Source organism: Diadema setosum, chromosome 18, assembly GCF_964275005.1.
Source record: "Diadema setosum chromosome 18, eeDiaSeto1, whole genome shotgun sequence".
Classification (NCBI taxonomy): domain Eukaryota; kingdom Metazoa; phylum Echinodermata; class Echinoidea; order Diadematoida; family Diadematidae; genus Diadema; species Diadema setosum.
The window spans coordinates 31,274,966-31,292,705 of record NC_092702.1 but is presented as its reverse complement, the minus strand read 5'-3'; the positions used below and the strand labels follow the sequence as shown (position 1 = coordinate 31,292,705).

General features: G+C 39.6%; 1 protein-coding gene across 1 annotated transcript in view; it reads left to right on the top strand.

Moving 5' to 3' along the window:
• LOC140242126 (bone morphogenetic protein 2-like) overlaps positions 1-17,740 on the top strand; it is a 48,492-nt gene that overhangs the window by 14,859 nt on the left and 15,893 nt on the right. Inside the window, exon 2 of the mRNA XM_072321893.1 lies at positions 4,978-5,817. Coding sequence (XP_072177994.1) covers positions 4,978-5,817 — 840 coding nt within the window. The remainder of the gene's footprint in view (positions 1-4,977; positions 5,818-17,740) is intronic.

Here is a 17,740-nt window from a genome sequence, read left to right as displayed (position 1 = left end):
ATTAATGAAAAGAAATAGTTACTAGGCAGCGATCCAAAATTAGAAAACAAGAAAATCATGCTCTAGTAATCCTTCATTTGAATTGAATTCTGTGAGTGGAAAAATAGGCGTTGCTATAGGTAAGCCTATCCATGCTGGATATTTTCTTAACTCCTCTCCATACATACTATGGAGAGGAGTTAAGTTATTAATGAAAGAGTTACAAAGCTAGCTGCTGCATTATACTATGTGGGTTTTTCTCATTGTAGTCCTGAAATTGCCATCTATAATTATTCACACACACAAAAAAAAAATCGATTATGCATGTTGATTGACTCGATCACTGACTAAGGTGCCGTGGTCTTGTTGGATGCGCTCTGCGCTTTCGGCGGAAACGGCCAGGGTTCAAGCCTTTTCTCGGCACCGTTGTGTCCTTGAACAAGTCACTGCATCTGTTAATAGTCCTCCCTTCTATACACAGTTTTGTTCTGGTACCAGTATTCGGTATATGAAACTGAACGCGTACGTGCTTTGATATAGCACGCATGTGTAAGACTCCCTCAGCCTCCCTGTTCTATAATGTTCTCTAAGGAATAGAGTATTAGCATTTGAATCCTAATATCATTTGGGTTGATTTTACGTTGTTAGGCTTTATGAAGGTGGAATAGGTTGTGTGTGATATATTCAATTTATTATGATAATGATATGTACATAATATGCATAGTATACATGTGTGTGTGTGTGTGTGTGCGTGTGTGTGCATGCGTGTGCGTGCACGCATGCGTAGTATGTATACAACAGCTATCGCAAACTCGGGGGGGGGGGGGGATACCTGAGGAAGAGACACAAAACACACATTCTCTTTGGTAATCGAGCGAAACAGAAGCTTTTATAACTCAGTTGTAAAGCTTAAAAGGCGTGAGTTTGAAGGTGTTACCAACTGCCTATATACCCAATAGAATAATCTCCACGCACCGGAACAAATCATGGTTCAAGCAGGTTTCTCAAGGGAGACATTGTCGTTGTGTTGTATTGTATTGTATTGTATTGTATTGTATTGTATTGTATTGTATTGTATTGTATTGTATTGTATTGTATTGTATTGTATTGTATTGTGTTGTCTTGGTTGCGTGTTCACTTATGCTCCATTGAGCATTATACTTTCACAGGTATGATATGTACATGGCAAATGTTATAGTTTTAAATAAAAACAGAAATACAAAAAAAGAATCTTCTTATATCAAAACGATACAGTTTTTCAGATGTGTAATCAGTGTGTTAACACAGTTACATTACACTACAATGGCTCTAATTCCTCGCGGTTCTGTGAACCGCGCGAAGTGGTATTCCCAAGTCTAGTTTAGTCACTGCTAGTAGCGGGCTTTCAACCTGTCGCAAAAAGTGATAACACTGCCCTGACACTGTCAATAATATGAAAACACCCCAAATCCAATGAAAGGTCACGCTGTGGTTTTGCGATCATCAGTGTTTGGCCTATTTAAACTATGATTGGTGGAATATACTCTGATACGACTCCCAAATAAATGGCTTTTTCTATACACAATGGCAGCCGAGCAAAAGATGAATAACCTTAACATAAGTCCTAGCATGAGATACACACAACTTCAAAACGTCCAAAATTAAACTGTACAACAAGGACATCGGGAAAAACAAGATAGCTAGCGGGTTGATTCTTTAGAAGGCTCAGCCATTAAGATGTCATTAACCCGCAAATCACTCCAAATCCTGTACTACGATTGTCTAAGCAGTTTCAATATCTTCTTTACAAGTTAGAGAAATAAATCTATAAGGACCGCTAACCTTATTCGTTTGTTTGGTGCCTTTGTTCTGGGTTACACCGTTGAGAAAGAGATTTGCAATACTTTTGAGCGCTTTTCTTCCTCCTTTCTTGCACATGGTTTTAAGGCAGAGGGCTTGGAAACCGTCGCTGTTATATATTGGAGATTGTCAATCGGTCATAGGACGACCTATGTCAAGCCGTCTTGCCCATTTCAAGGCCGGATAAAGATCAACAACCTGCTTTGAGTGGGAAGACATAGACCGAGAAGTAATATGAATGACTGGATCTCTCCGCAGCAGACCAGGGCTATTGTATTTGTAAGCGGGTTCTAAGAGATTTGCAATGTCTGAGAAAAGAAAGAGATAGAAAGAGAGAGAGAGATAGATAGAAAGACCTCCGCAGACAGAGTATAGAGATAGATAGATAGACAGATATAATTATAGATATATGTAGATAGATAGAGTGATATAATATATATATATATATATATATATATATATATACTCCTAGATGGGTCATTTGGAAGACATTTCCATTTGTTTTATATGCAAATTTATTATATACATGTTCAATGGCAGTTTACGCAATGGAGACACGAAAATTGTCTCCTTAATGACCAGTTGTCTCCCTAATGAAGACACTTCCCCCCAATATGTCTCCCTAAGGTGCCAACTAGGGATATATATATATATATATATATATATATATATAATATATATATATATATATATATATATATATATATATATATATATACATACATAAGGAGATGAATCGAGATAGAGATAGAGATATATAGAGAGGGAGAGATAGAGGGGAGAGCAAAACGTGTGAGAAAGAGAAGAGAACGGAAGACGGGTGCATAGCAACGAGATGTTTTGAACCGATTGTTAGGCAATCATGCAACGGAACAAAAGCGCATCTTGTTGTCGAATCGGTCATGTTATGTCAGGGTCAACAACTGGTTAAAGATTGGCAAGGATAGAGAAACGTCAAAGAGCAAAATTATTTTCAGAATAAGCCCTAAGCATTAAAGCAGTAGTAAAAATCGATGTTTTCATAACTACTGATGAAGATGGTTAGAATCGAGCGCAGCTTGTCATAGAAAGAATGTAAAATGCTTTCTCGTGAGTTGTTCTCTTTTGTCATTCATGGAAAAAACAACAACTATTGTGTGTCCTGCATGCATCTTATGTATAAGTAAAACTTTCAACACTGACGTTACATTGCGATATGTTGATAGCCTTAGATCCTGCCTACCTACTAAAGTTCGTGCTCATTTTCTGGCTACTCATAGCAGCAAACACGTCCCTTTCCCCTGATACCACATTATGTCTTTTTCTTCTTTGAACGCATTTAGTCATTTCTAGTTCATTATAAAACGAGAAATTTGTCGTCACGTGGCGATGGAGCAATCCATTTCCTGCCATTAATGCGTCAATACATGTATGTTTTACAAATCTATGTCTTTATGATTTGTGTGATTCCAGTACGAAAGGATTCTTTGAGGGGCGAACTCCTGATATGCTTGCACATACGCTGTGTGAAATACATCAAGTTTACCTTATTGAACATGACCACAAAGATGCTATGTACTAATGTGCTTCAAGTGAGCTTTAAGCAAGAATTCTGACGATAAAAGCTGCCTTTATCATCATTGAAGCAGTAACGATTTAGAGATAGCCTCCTACACCTGAATTCGATGTTTTCGTGCGATCCAACAGGTTGTTTTTGCCATTAACGTCTTAAGATTATTGCACCCACTATCCCGTAAGCTCTGTCATTTTCCCTGTCGTAGTTCATTATGTCACCGCCTTCGTGCTATGTCGATGTCCGTTTTATTGACCTACAAAGTCCTAGTTGGAACTGTGTCATAATGCCCCCCCCCCCCTCTCAGAATGGTAACATAAGTTGATTTCTTCGTGAAAGGTCATTTCATGGAGACTAATTCAGTCGCAAGAGCGCACCTTTTTTGTTAGGGCGCCCCACGGTACGACTTACTTGAGGTCCATCGTTTAAGAGTCAAGTCCTTTCAATGCCTATCGGAGATCCGGCCTAATGAAGTGTATTGGCACAACCACTTACGCGCCGTGACCGCTAAACGCCTCTTAGCGGTTGCTTGATATGCGATTACACCAGCCGTTATATCTCCGCAGCCTGGAAGCCGCAGAAATCACATTAAGACGGTACAGTTTGTAATGGGCACAACAAAGCTTATCATAGGCAAGGTGCTTTGTAAGCAAGATACGCTTTCTAAGCAAGACACAAGAAGAAGGGGATAGGACGAAATACACAAATCGGGTGCGAATTGTTCGACATAATGCAAGAGTTACATAAGAGAGCAAGTAGCTTATTTAGACACCATCTCATCGAACTACGCGAACACAAGAAACACAAGGGAAGGAGAAAACCGAGAACAACCTTCACTTAAACTCCAAGTTTAAATGTATCTGTATCTGGACTGGACATCTGGTAGTTACGACAATAATGAATTGAGATGATCTTTATTGCAAATTTTTGCTGATCGAAGGGTAGCAGATCCTTGTAATAAAAGCTGAACACGATTTTTTTTTTTTGTGATCCACTCAGGCAGTTCATTACGGGTCAAAAGAAGATGTATTCAAATTAATATAATTTTTGCTTCGAGTTGTTTTTTTATTGTAACTGATTGACAAATCCTTTACGTCGTCGATGTCAGGCAATTTGTCAATCAGTTGCAATAAAAAAAGATGTACCCTTCGAAATTCCTGGGTAATCAATGAAGCATATCCTTATACAAGTCATAATGTGTTTCTGTTTTACAGCGGTCTGTGAACCACGATGATACCTTTCTTCACTTTCACCGTTTTCGCAGCTTTGTATATTACATTTTCTGCTAAAGTGACTGTTACATCTGCAGTGTATGTAGGGTCATTAGGTTTAAGTGATTTCGTTCTTTTTCTTTTTACACTGAATCAACAAACAAGCAAACAATTTATACAAAATGGAACATCTTGTTCTCACTACACAAAATCGACACAATGCTCATCCTGAATAATGTAACCAATGTGTAGCTATAGAGTATTGTATGATTTGTGTCGATCGTGCTTGTTACCCTGTAGAATTTTGTTGTTTCTTCAGAGAATACCAACAGATGCATCGGTGGCTGAGTAATACGCCTGACTAACGCCCTGTCTCATGTGGTTTCTATTTTGCAGGACTACCATCGACAAGTAAGAAGTTATTCGACTTTGACGTTACTGGAATTCTGGATCGAGAAAACATTGTGTCGGCGGAGCTTGTCCTCTTCAAGCGACATCCGAAGTGGCGTTCAGCATCCGATCCCATCAATCCTGAACACAAACGAGCGCTTATCAAAGTTTATCATATGTATACAATTGAAAAAAAGGGGGAAATTCGAAGACAGAGCTCTCTTATGGATCAAAGAATAATAGAAGTGGCGTATTCGGGGTATCTAGAGTTTAACGTCACAAAGGCGTTCGTGCACGCCGCAAGAAGTTTAGACCTAAGCACGACGAACACTTCCGGTGTCATTAGGAGAACATTTCGAATTAAAGTTCGAGCACCAAGGGAAGATATCCAAAGGACGGTTCGGTTTATTAAATTCCCTGCAGACGGCAGGCCAGAGAAACAACCGCTTTTGGTTTTATATCTAAATGATAATATGATCCATCGGCGGGACATCAGAATGCCGCTGGGAAGTCGAGGTGTAGTGGCGTCACTAACGCCAAGCGGCTGGAAACTTATGCCGCGTCATCCCCCAGTCATACCAGATAGGCGAACTGGAGGAAGGTCGTGGAATGATTCGGCGGTCGTGTCGCAGAAGTCGACCGATACTGCGGAAGCGATCGACGCGGTCGGGAACGCGGAAGTCGCGGTTGAAAGCGGGTCAGCGGCGGTAAGACGTAAACGCCGCGCTGAGAACAATCGATCGACCGCTTCTTCATCCAGACCGGCCAGAGTCAGATGTCAACTACACAAGTACAGAGTCAGCTTTGAGAAAGTAGGGTGGACCAGCTGGATTCTAGCTCCACCTGGTAAGTTTCTCATTCTCATTCCCAACAGCTTTCAATCACGGTCAATCATTACAATTGCATGGACATAAAGATGATGGAATGTATGCTCCTGCTATGGGTGTGGTTGGTGCTCCAGCACGCCAACAAAGTGCAGAAAGTTCTATTACTTTTTTGTTTGTTTAAATCTCAATGTGTTATAAAAAGTCTGATATGAATCACAAGTTTTGAAAGGTTAGCAAGTTTTAAAGGGTAATGTTCATAATATAATATGTTTATAAAAATAAATTTTCATCAAGATAGAAATATTAAGAGGCATTTGTCATTCATTGAGTTACGTTTTAGTTAGTGGCTCATAGTTTATAACTATCTGACAAAACACAAACAGTAGAAAGACGAAGTATGAAATGACCCTCAGATTTCAACCTTTCTCTAGGAAGATAAAATCTATGCTGCAATGGCACCATGTATTCTACTGAAATTATAAGATGGTGTCCTTGCTGGATCTAGTCAATGTCAGATTAAAAAAAAAGAAAAAAAACAAACATGGTTTCCAACAAATCCAGTATGCATGTTTTCATCAACATTTGTGCTACAATATGCACCTTTAATCATTAAAAAGCAGACCAAAGAGTACTTAGTATATATAATGTCCTGTCCTTGCTTCGACACTGGGAAGTCTTATCTCCAAATAATGAGTAGTTATATTAGTGGATGACGGAATCATTTGAGCTTGGCTCAGTGTACTTTGGGTAACTAAATTTGAGAGAGTAAAGGCTCACATATTATGGATAAGTCGTTGACTTGCCGTTTGCTTCACTCACAACTTCACAAGTGCACTTTATGACCTCAGCATCCCGTTCATTGTAACGTCCATCTGACGTCATAAATCGATGACAATGGCTCCTTCTCTATTCACTATCAAGCCTTAATCCAGCAAAAACTGGGGAATCTTTCAACCTGCACAGTCAAATGTGACACGAAGCTCTTCTGAAACCTATCTAATCCAACCGAATAGCTCCTAAATCTCGATCGAGATTGTCGTAGAGCCGATTTCGTTTTGGGAAACAAATAATCAGTTGAAAATCCGGCAGGTTCCCATGGCAACCGGCCTCGAAAGTTGTCGACTCCGTGTGATAATTTCCATGAAGATAGAAAATGCGCTCACACTGGACCGTTCCTCCCATGCAAATCCTTTTCAAAATATTTTTCCCTTGCATAGCAGCGCGGAAGAGCTATCATACAGCCTGTTATGATAACAGCAATCGAAAGACAAACCCACTCTTGTAAAGTCATTGACATCGCTGATTGCTGAAAGATCTTGGTCAGAGCAACTTGTTGTATTTATAATACAAACGTTATGGAAGTCTGCCTCAAAAAGAGACAAAGACTTAAGGTATTAGTGTGACTTACCAGAAGAAGGAGAGAGTGCCAGCTGACATCTTTTGGTTGATAGATTGGAAGAGAATACCAAACAAACGAAAAGCTCCTATAAAGCTATATAGCTCCAAGTTCCAAGGGAGTGTTTAGCTCTGATTAATGGCAAACCAGACTACAGGGGTTAATTCTTATGTATAGTGTATTAGGTCCGATTTTGCTTTCATTGCTGGCTGCTGGTTGGGCTTCAAAACGTGCCACATGATCATGCCTTTATCCTTGAAACAATCATTATTAGATTTCATCTGGGGTTTTGTAGACGTAGTCTTAAAGTATTTGAGAGTGGTATTAATGCTAGCATTAACACAATTTCTTTTTTTAGACACTCATACATACATACATACACACACACACACACACACACACACACACACACAAACGGGGTAGAAATTAACAATAACGGTAAGTACCCGTGTGATGACCACAAACATCTTACGTTTTAAAGGAGGAATGTTCTGATATTTCAACTTATTGAAAGCCGTGACTTTGATTCGTAATTGGCTCAAAATACTCTACACGAAAACCATATACTTTAAAAACCCGAATTATAAAAGAGGAAACGAAAGACAGACAGCGGTACCAACAAACAATGACGAAATGAAAATCGTCTGCTCTCTTTTGATAGACAATAGTGACTGCTTTCCGGGTCACGTTGACCCAATTTAATATGATTGATCTGAACCTATAGCATGATACCCCCTCGTCATGTCGTCTGAGTGTGACCAATGCAATAGCCACACCCGCAAATTATCAGGTCTGCACCTCTCTCTCTCTCTCTCTTATATATATATATATATATATATATATATATATATATATATATATATACATACATATATATATTTATGTATATGTATATTATGTATGAACATACACATGGAAAATAATAAAAAATCAAATAACATTATTTGTAACGATCTGAAAATTTGATCAGTATCATTATCTTTCCGTAGGTAGAAAAAAAATCTTACATTGACAAATCGTGTGGGTTTTTGTTATTTGTTTGTTTGTTTCTTTATTTATTTGTTTGTTTATTTGGTTGAGAATAAAAGGCACTGTCATGAAAGCATGGTAATGTTGACTTATATCGTAGGAAAGACAGGATGAAAGACAGGAACGAAGTCCTCGGACTGGGCCTAGGGTAATAAAGAGGTCAATTTTCTCTTACCATTATTAGGGCGGGGGGGGGGGTGTAGAGCAATGTTCAACGTGTCTGCTGCAGCATTGAACTGTTTGGTGCTACGCAAAGGGTCGTGGGAAATCTGTTCGATTGCATCTTTGAATTCTTTGGGGGTGGCATCTTTGAAAATTCTGATTGAACGATGTGTCAACGAACGCATTTCTGGGAAAAAGTTCTGAAATAGGGCGAGCAAGACAACACCTGTTTCTCTCCATGTAATCACAAAATTGATCATCTTCGGTTGATCGCCGTTTTTATCCTTCTTTAAAAACCAACTCATGGACAATCACACTCTTGGATGAAAAAAACTTGGTCACCCCTAACCTCGTCACGTCTTTACCTTTACTCACTAATTAAATTGGTTTCTTGTGGTTACCTAGCCCATTAGAATCTTCGTCACAACAGCCAGAGTCAGTATATTCTGTTCTTATCAGAGGTATCCACTTCTGATCGGGATGAAGAGCAGTGATAATCATGACTCGTTAATGAAAACTTATCAGGTAGATGCTGGTGCTAAAATGCGTGATCGCTCTGTAAAAAAAAAAAAAAAAAACACCCATTCTCCACGGTCGAAGTGTTTTGCCCCAGAAGGCATGTTCCACTACTATTTTCCGAAGGCGATGGACGATATTTTTTCCCCTCGCGTGAACTCGACACGACGCCTCTGTTGGTTCCCATGAACAATTAACTAGGCCCAACAACATCAGGCAATATACGTCCCTCGGAAACCAACCACACGGAAGCATCTGATCATTGCGCGATATTGTTCACAACAGGCCGGGATCACAATAATCCCGCTGCTCCACCTACCCCCAAGTCAATGGGACGATATACTGGCAGTGAGAATAATTATTCTCTACATATCTCTACCTGCAAATGAAAACATGTGTATGAACGCCACTTGGGCTTTCAGCATATTCCGAAATCACAGAGTCAACGGCGTACGAACCACGACCACAACATTGATCACCATGAAAAGTGGGATTCATGCCCTAACTGCTGGAAATGAGCTACGTCACCTGTGTGCAATCAATGATAATTTTTATTGCAATATCAGCATCATTTTGATAATCATGCATATCTAATACTGACAATAAAAGTTCTCGCATTGGGACCCCCCCCCCCCAGTGTTAGCAACCCGAACCGCCACCAATGCATGATTCTCAAACCCCTTGGAGCCCCGTCACCAAAATACAGGTTCCCGGATCCCTCGGGAGGGGGGGGGGGGGAGAGTGGTGGTCGAAAGATTTTTTTTCTTTAACTCATTCCGTTTTACTTCTATACAGGGCAGTATGCGTTCATAAGCATATGAAAATGGTCAATGTCATTTGAGAAAATTAACAAACTATTTTGGTTCATCAACGAACCAACTAAACAAGCGAACCCATTTCACACTTTGATTAGTCATCATTGTCATTAGCAAAACCGTCATTTTCTGCACTTCAAATACACAGAATCTCCCTAAACTGGTGTTACACGCGAATAAATCTGATTTTTAGGCGTGTTTCCCCTTGTTACCGGGCCAGGCATGAACACAAATCCAATCGACTCAAAAGCAAAGAGAAAAACAAACAGAAAATCTTGCTAATTTAGTAAGTAGCGTCGAAAACCTTTGAAACAATCACAACCACCACCACTACTACCACCAATTGGCAAATACTGAATATAAAACATGTTATAAGTGCGACTGGACATGACCAAAGCAATGCGTTAACCCAAGGTTTGTGTGTGAGTGTGTGTATCCATGCTCGTGCATTACAAGGTGCAGTGATACTTGGTGTAATAACAGAGAAAAGGACCACCTGCTGTGTGTATCACTATACGTGATCGCACTCACACCAAGAAGGTGCCGGAAGGCTAAACCGTGCAAAACATTTTTCGCGGTATCAAGGGAATTGTAAGAGTTTCATGAATAATAAAGGACGGTCTGATAATATATTTGTGGCCCATTATCACGAGAGACTTGGAAAAAAATTATGACTGAAAGCAAAGTCACAGCAAAGAATTCCCCCTGCTTTGTGCTGTAAAGAGAGATCTGAAAGGGATCGAGCATTCAACCGACAACTGCGATGCGAATAATTTGATTGACAATTTTATTGTGTCACCTTTTCGTCGGTTTGAAAAGGCAAATATCATTGGGATGATCAGAACGGCTGTGCTTGCTAGACAATCATCGGAAGGAGTATTTGATACTCTTTGAGAAATGCGAGGTAAATTATTTTGTAAAGCAAAGATAGATGCATCGTAGCTTGGACAACAAAGTAACTGTTGCTATATGCCGTGGAAAAGTGGAGGTGTAGGAGGGTTGAGAGAAGGGACAGTGAGAATCTTTTCACATAATTATTATGTAGATGTGCTTGCAACGTGGGCGATATATTTTTTTTTTAAGCCATTTTCTCTTCTTCAACGCTGATGGACGACATGCCATGTTTATCTTGACCGCGGAAAATGGATTGTTACTCGTAGGTCAGCTGTTTATTGGCGGATAGTGCTCACCTGTCTCTCGGACTTATAGTACAATATTACAAATTCTATCAGATTTCAAACGAGATAACTCTTTGTAGAAAATGTAGATTGGCTCTCTTTGCGGCTATTTTTCTTTACACACACATACGCACACACACACACACACACACACACACACACACACACACACACACACACACACACAAATACAATTTACCTCATCATGTTTATGGATCTGTCTACTTACACTCACTATAACGTATGTAGGTGTGATAGGCTTGTTTATTTTATATATTTCTTTCTGTATCTCCAAAAATGTGTCAAGATATGATCTCTCTCTCTCTCTCTCTCTTTTAAATCTATCTATCTATCTATCTATCTATCTATCTATCTATATATATATATCTATCTATATGTATGCATTTTTATATCATGACATATCTTTACACATACTTTTTTCGAGGTATAGAAAGAAGATTTATGTGTTCTTTTATGTTCGTCACTACCTTTGATTACATCTTGAACGTTGTTAGTGTAGATACTGCATACTATAGATTGATTTTTTTTATCAACTTACGTATTCCTTTTGAATTTATGTACTAATGTCACTGATATTTTTCGAGATTAGTTCAACATTTATGTATCTTATTGGTTTTATGTGGTAAGCAATGATAAGCTAAAGACTTATCCTTGCCTTGTATGAAAGGTGAATGACAATAATGGATTCGACCGTAGATTTGACAAAACATTTCCGTTCTGTTGCTTTGGAATTGTGTTTGAGTCTTTAAAGTCTTTTTTCAGGGAAGGTAATTTTCCACCATATTCATATCTTCAGAGGACAGTCGCTATGTCATTTAGAAAACAACAATAAGAAAACAATAATAGTTCTTGTTTTAACATAACAATTTATCGTCTATATTGACATAGATCAACAGAAAGTTTGAGAAATTGTTAAAGATATCACTACACAGATTGTCCAGTTTTGTCTGTTTGTTGAATGTGTGAAGGAATTTTCTCATCAAGTGCAGTCAAATATGTAGAAGTAAAAGAATTTTATTACGATTCTACAGATGTCGGCATACTTCAGCACTGCCACAATCGTCCATCAGATTCGCTACTACTGTTTTTTCAATCGGAAATCTACCATGACTTTATGTAATGTCTGTTCACTGCCGTGGTATGCATCAGGAGCCATCGTAGTAATGATAACCTCAGAATAGAAAGCGGGCGGATATTACGTCAGCGCGCGTTACCTGTCCACCCAATTTTGCTACATATCGCCTCTTTCTTCGAACGCTTTCCAGTGGCCCAAACGTACGCACGCAGGAAACTCGGAATGTCGTCAATCGCGTAGAAGGAATAATCAAATCCTTGTTCGCATTTACAGTCCTGGCTATTACGATGAAGTGATATTTTCGATCCCAGAAGCATTTAAACGATAGATATAAAGAGGGTGGACCTCTCCGATGACATCAACCGCAGAAAGACGATCAGCGTATGGCGGAGACCCGTGGAGCAAATTACTAGTGTACGCTCCCATGCTTGTCCGTCATTCACCCCTGTCCGCTGAGTTTTGAAAACGACGCAAGTTTAGCAGGGGCATGACGTCACCCAGTGTTTCGACGGTCTGCTGTGCGAATGTTTATCTCATTGGCGAAATAACCCTCGCCCACTCCCGCGTCTCATGGGTCGAAGTAATTAACACCTCCGATAATGAAGACAGACCGAAAATTCATTGCGTGCATGTACACACACAAAATAAAAATGATGAAAAGATATGCAGAGTTTTTTCCCTTATCATGGAATTTGGTAGTGGGATGGTAATTACCAGGCATTGGCCTAGTTAAGGACATTTGGATAATACTGAGTGGAGATACGGGATACCGTGGGGGCACCTTGAGCTGGGAGAATTTGGACTTAATTAGGGACATTTTGGGTAATACCGCACAGAGATACGAATACCCAATAGGAAACTTTAGTACTGGGAATATGAACTTAGTGGAATCGGGTGGTGATTAAGGACTATTTAAAAAGAAATTTTATCTCATGGGAAAAGTAACTGAGGGCTCAACCAAAGGTATCGTTGGTAGTTATTGGAGGGCAGCATGTCCCTCGGACTCCATGCATGCTAGTGTACTATCATACTGTCAAAGTTATCGTGATTCATGTATCGTATAGAATGGACAAACTCCTGGGGAAGGAAAATTACATCGTTTTTATCAACATTGCTCAACTGTGATGGATTAGAATGAGATGTCCCATTAAATCAGCTTGCACGCAGATATGCATGAAATAAACATGTTCACAACTGCAAACTTTGCTCTTTTATAGTAATCATAAATGGTACTTTATGTCAAAGACATTTGAATCAGTGTCTGGACCTAGCATAGATGTCAAATGGAAGAGGTTACGAGTTAGATTATGGGTATGTCAAAAGTTTATCAAGTGACGGTCGATTGATCGTTTGATCGGTCGATCGCTGCTTTTATGAATTTTTGAGTAACAGTAAACGGAAAGTATTCGTCTGGATGTTCTGAATCATCTCCATCTCCGTATGCCCACGTTGCGAAATCACAAGATGCCTATGCCTCACCCTCGAATCTACCAGTTTGGGGACTTTGTTCGGCCAAATTAAACTGATTTCTCTGGAAAGGTGATTACCGTCCAGTTCGATTGCGTTGAAGCCAAGTGACATTGCAAACCATGCAGCATCCAGGCCACCTCGCTGTCCGGTGTGTCCAGGTGCGTCCTGGCTGGATGAGTTCCCGGCAGCTGCGGAGTGAAGAATGCCCAATGGGCTGCCGCTGGTCTTTGGCGTTAACACCAACTCTCTGCCCTACACCTTGCTTCATGCTTCGCTCTGTCAGGAAGCAAACGCTATTGTATCAACTGGTTTCATATTTTCTTTTGTTTCAGGATTAGGTGTATGTGTTTGTGTGTGTGTTTTGCAAAAAAAAAAGAAAGAAATATTGTATTGTATGTAAAAAAAAAGAATGTGATTCAGCACCACAAATGAGAAAAACAGCTGCTTATTCTTGTTCAAACTAATTTCATTGTATAATGAACCTGATATTGAATGAAATTAAAATACGAGAATATCATAAAAAGTGTGTGTGTGTGTGTGTGTGTGTGTGTGTGTGTGTGTGTGTCTGAGTGAGTGCGTGTATAGAGGAGAGGGGGCAAAATGTTCTCTGTGACATGATAATATGCCACATACATAATGTTTTGTATTGATGTGGAGTTCGCAACATATTCCTGTTGTATTTCTAATGGGGGAGGGGGCATGACGTTGAAAAATTACATTTCGACAATGAGTAATGCCGCGCCAAGGCGACAGATTTTAAAACAAATCTCATTCTCTCCCGAGCGACCAGAGCACACCCACAAACACACCCACACGCACAGTCGCACAAAAACACAGATAAGACTTTATGTTCATTCCCGCGGCTAATATTTGTCAAAAGTAGCTCGGCAAGCGAAGGACGGAAAAAGAAAAAAAAAAAAAGAAGAAGAAGAAAAGTAACGAAAACAAACGAAGGAATCACACGAAGGGTTTGTTTAAAAAAAAAATATTATGTACGGGGGCGGACTAAGGTAACTATCGAACAAATTGCAAAACTGTGACCTCTTCCGGTCGGAGAGTTCTGAAAAGATGGGGGAGGTATTGTGCAAAGTTCTTTGCGTCATTAACCTCCCCTTCCTCCCCTCCTACAGTTCATTTCCTTTCTGGCCTGTGCCTCTATTGAAACTTAGTGTCTTTGCATCAGACTTTAAACTTCGAAGACTTAAGGTTGTCAGAGTCAGTTTCGTTACCAGTCTTTCAGGGAGATGGAACAAGTCGGTTCGTCGGTCCCGGGCGCTCTTTGTCCCGTAATCTCCGTACTGTAATAGGATTGTGGATAAACGATACCAGTCCACGATTAGACTAACAATATCCAGCAGCTACTATGCTATTTTAAGTTTTGTTGTTGTTGTTGTTTAAGTGCAATGTTCTAATCATAACGTGGTTAAGTTAGACTAACGTCACACGGGACACTTCTTACGCGTGGCTGTTTCAAATCTACGATATTTCCTATATTTTCGTTTGAAGTTGACCAAGGACAGTGTATCATATTGTCTCATCAACGATTGTCCCTGTAAATTAGACATTTTCTCCCTAAAATGTCGTGGGCAGTGAGGGAAGGAGATGGAATCTATTAGTTGTTATCATCTCCAAAACATATACACTGAATCGGGCAATTTTGCATTGTCGGCGAAACCATAAGCTTTGATTGTAAACACGACCGAATATAAGATTGTTTTTTTTTCCTTATCCATTCTCTGACATACTCGGACATGTTAGTGCCCCGAGCGCTAGCTTTCTGCCTGTAAGCATTGCTCACAAAATGATTTTTTTTTTTTTTAATAAAAACAAACTCGTCGCTTCGATGTTTTTCACCAGCAGTGTATACCTCTAACGGATGTTTGTATCCTTATTGGCTGATCCTAATGCCATTTGATCGACGAAGGCAATGCAATTTTGATATATTAGCAGGAGAATTAAAGGTGGCAAATGAGTTTAATGTTAGTCTCGAGTAGAAGTCCTACACTGGCGAGTGGGTGGCAGCCTCAATTACCGGAGAGCCGACTTCGTAAAGTTCATCTCAAATCTGTAGAGCTCATGGTTCTCTCAACTGGAGAGTTCGAATGCTTCCTCTCCTCCTCCCTTCTCCCTCTTTATCTCCCCCTCTCTCTACCTCTCTGTTTTATCTCTTTCTTATCTATCTATCTATCTATCTATCTATCTATCTATCTATCTATCTATATTTCTTTCTTATTTTCGTTGTTTCTATATCATTGTCTACGTAAGTTATCCTTTGTATCGTATCGCATGTAAAAGAGATTCTCTCAATTATTGTCAGTCTGACAGTAACATGCGATCGGTTATCTATCAATCTCACCGATAGATATGGATCTGGGAGATATATTTATACTTACGACCATTTCTGAAATCAAACAAAAATTGAAAAATTGACACATATAATCAAAAGCCTTAAATGTTCGAAATTATTTTCACGTAAAAACAATGCTACGAGTAAATTCAATTTGAACGAAGCAGCTTTTTTTTTTCCAGTAGAGTCAAGTAATTCTTGTTCCGTTTGATAACAAAGTGAAAGTTAAATATCAAAGTTAACATTTCAAAGCGAAGTCTTTGTGCGGAGTGCCGGTAGATTGCTGATAATTTACAGTCCCCAAAGAATGTGTTTTGACGGTCTTATTTTCATCATTTCCTGTCGACGGTGATGTCATACTTAGCGCTCTTTCATCGCAACAATTTCCCGATGTGAGGTAAATCAAATTTGACTCCTAACCGAATACGGCTCAATGATCACGCAATGCTGACAATTAATCTGTAAGTGTGGTTAAGTAAATACAGTCAACAAGCAGGGGCTTCCTTTAGGAACAGTAATGAAATTCATCAATCAACTCTCTACCAGCGCGTTGTTGTGTCCTGTGCACCCATTGAATCTACACGCCACACACCGGTAGTTCTGAAAAGAAAACCCGATAACTAGTGATCAATATTTTCGCTGAAAACTTTTGCTTCGGTGAAAAAAAAAAATAAAAAGCCCACGAGTTGGGTCTTTATCTTTCTTTGGGGGAAATTCATACGAATGACAGCAAATATTGATACTTGATGCTCTATGGAGAGCCTTATTTTCACACGGAAGAACAAATACCATCAATTACAATGACAGGCTCAACGCCACTTCTGTGCGTGATGGGTCTACTGGTCACGCCAATGTGACAGAGCATCTATTCAGTCGTGAGCATCTATTCAACATCTCACCTTTTTCGGAACAAGTCTCAAGGTTAGAATTGCAATAGAATAAAGTTTCCTCAGATTCATCTCTGTCAGATTGACAGATAAAAGCGTCTTCGCAATTTTATATTTCACCCCTGCAGATTGAATCGTCGTCTTTACATTATTTTGTAGTTCTTAGCACGTTTGAACCAGTCCAACATAAAAGAAAGAAGAAAAGAAGGAAAGATCACTCTCGCAAAAGAAAATGACTATCGAGGAAGCCGAACTACGCAGTTCCCATACACTGAAAATGGTGACCTCTTTCTGTTCCTCTCTTTATTTTATCCGACTTATTTTTCTTCTTTTGTGTAAGAAAAAAAAAAGAGCTGAAGGATCTGTCGACTTTGGTTTAAAAAAAAAAGTTCACTTGATGAAAAACTTTACAATTCAAACACTTCGGACTGCGCGGCAGTAGGAATTTCTTCTTGTTCGTCCACCAACCTCTTCATCTCCTTCTCCGTCTGCTTCTGTCTTTCTCTGTCCTTTTCCTCTGCTCCCTTCTCGTCCCTATTCCTTTCTTTGTTCTTCCATTACTAAAGTTGGCAACACCTGGATCTGCAATGACCTAGACCACCGGTTTCCGTTGCTAAACAAAGGGTCATGGTCCCAGGCTGCTAAGCTCGTATCGCAGTCAGTTGACATAACTTCTTAATGTCACCGAAATCGCCAAACTACCGATGGTGCCTAAAACCCAAGCCACACATCTTCCAAACAACTCCTGGTAAATGCAATACCTAAAGAATGTGATGAAATAAAAAAAAAAAATCATCGATATGCGCTGACGCATGACTGATTGACTTTACTGGTGGGACAAAACTGTACACCTCTGTAGTCTCTCGAACAAACCCAGGATGAGGACAAGGAGCAGGGAACGATCATGTAATTGCTTCCACGTCTCAAAACAAAATTAAACAGAGTGGTACGAGTACTTTCATCAAAATAGTCGGTTTGAACATGGAGCTACGTCTGTTGTAGCTCTATGGTTTGAGCTTCTTGAGTGATACTGAAGTACGCAGCAA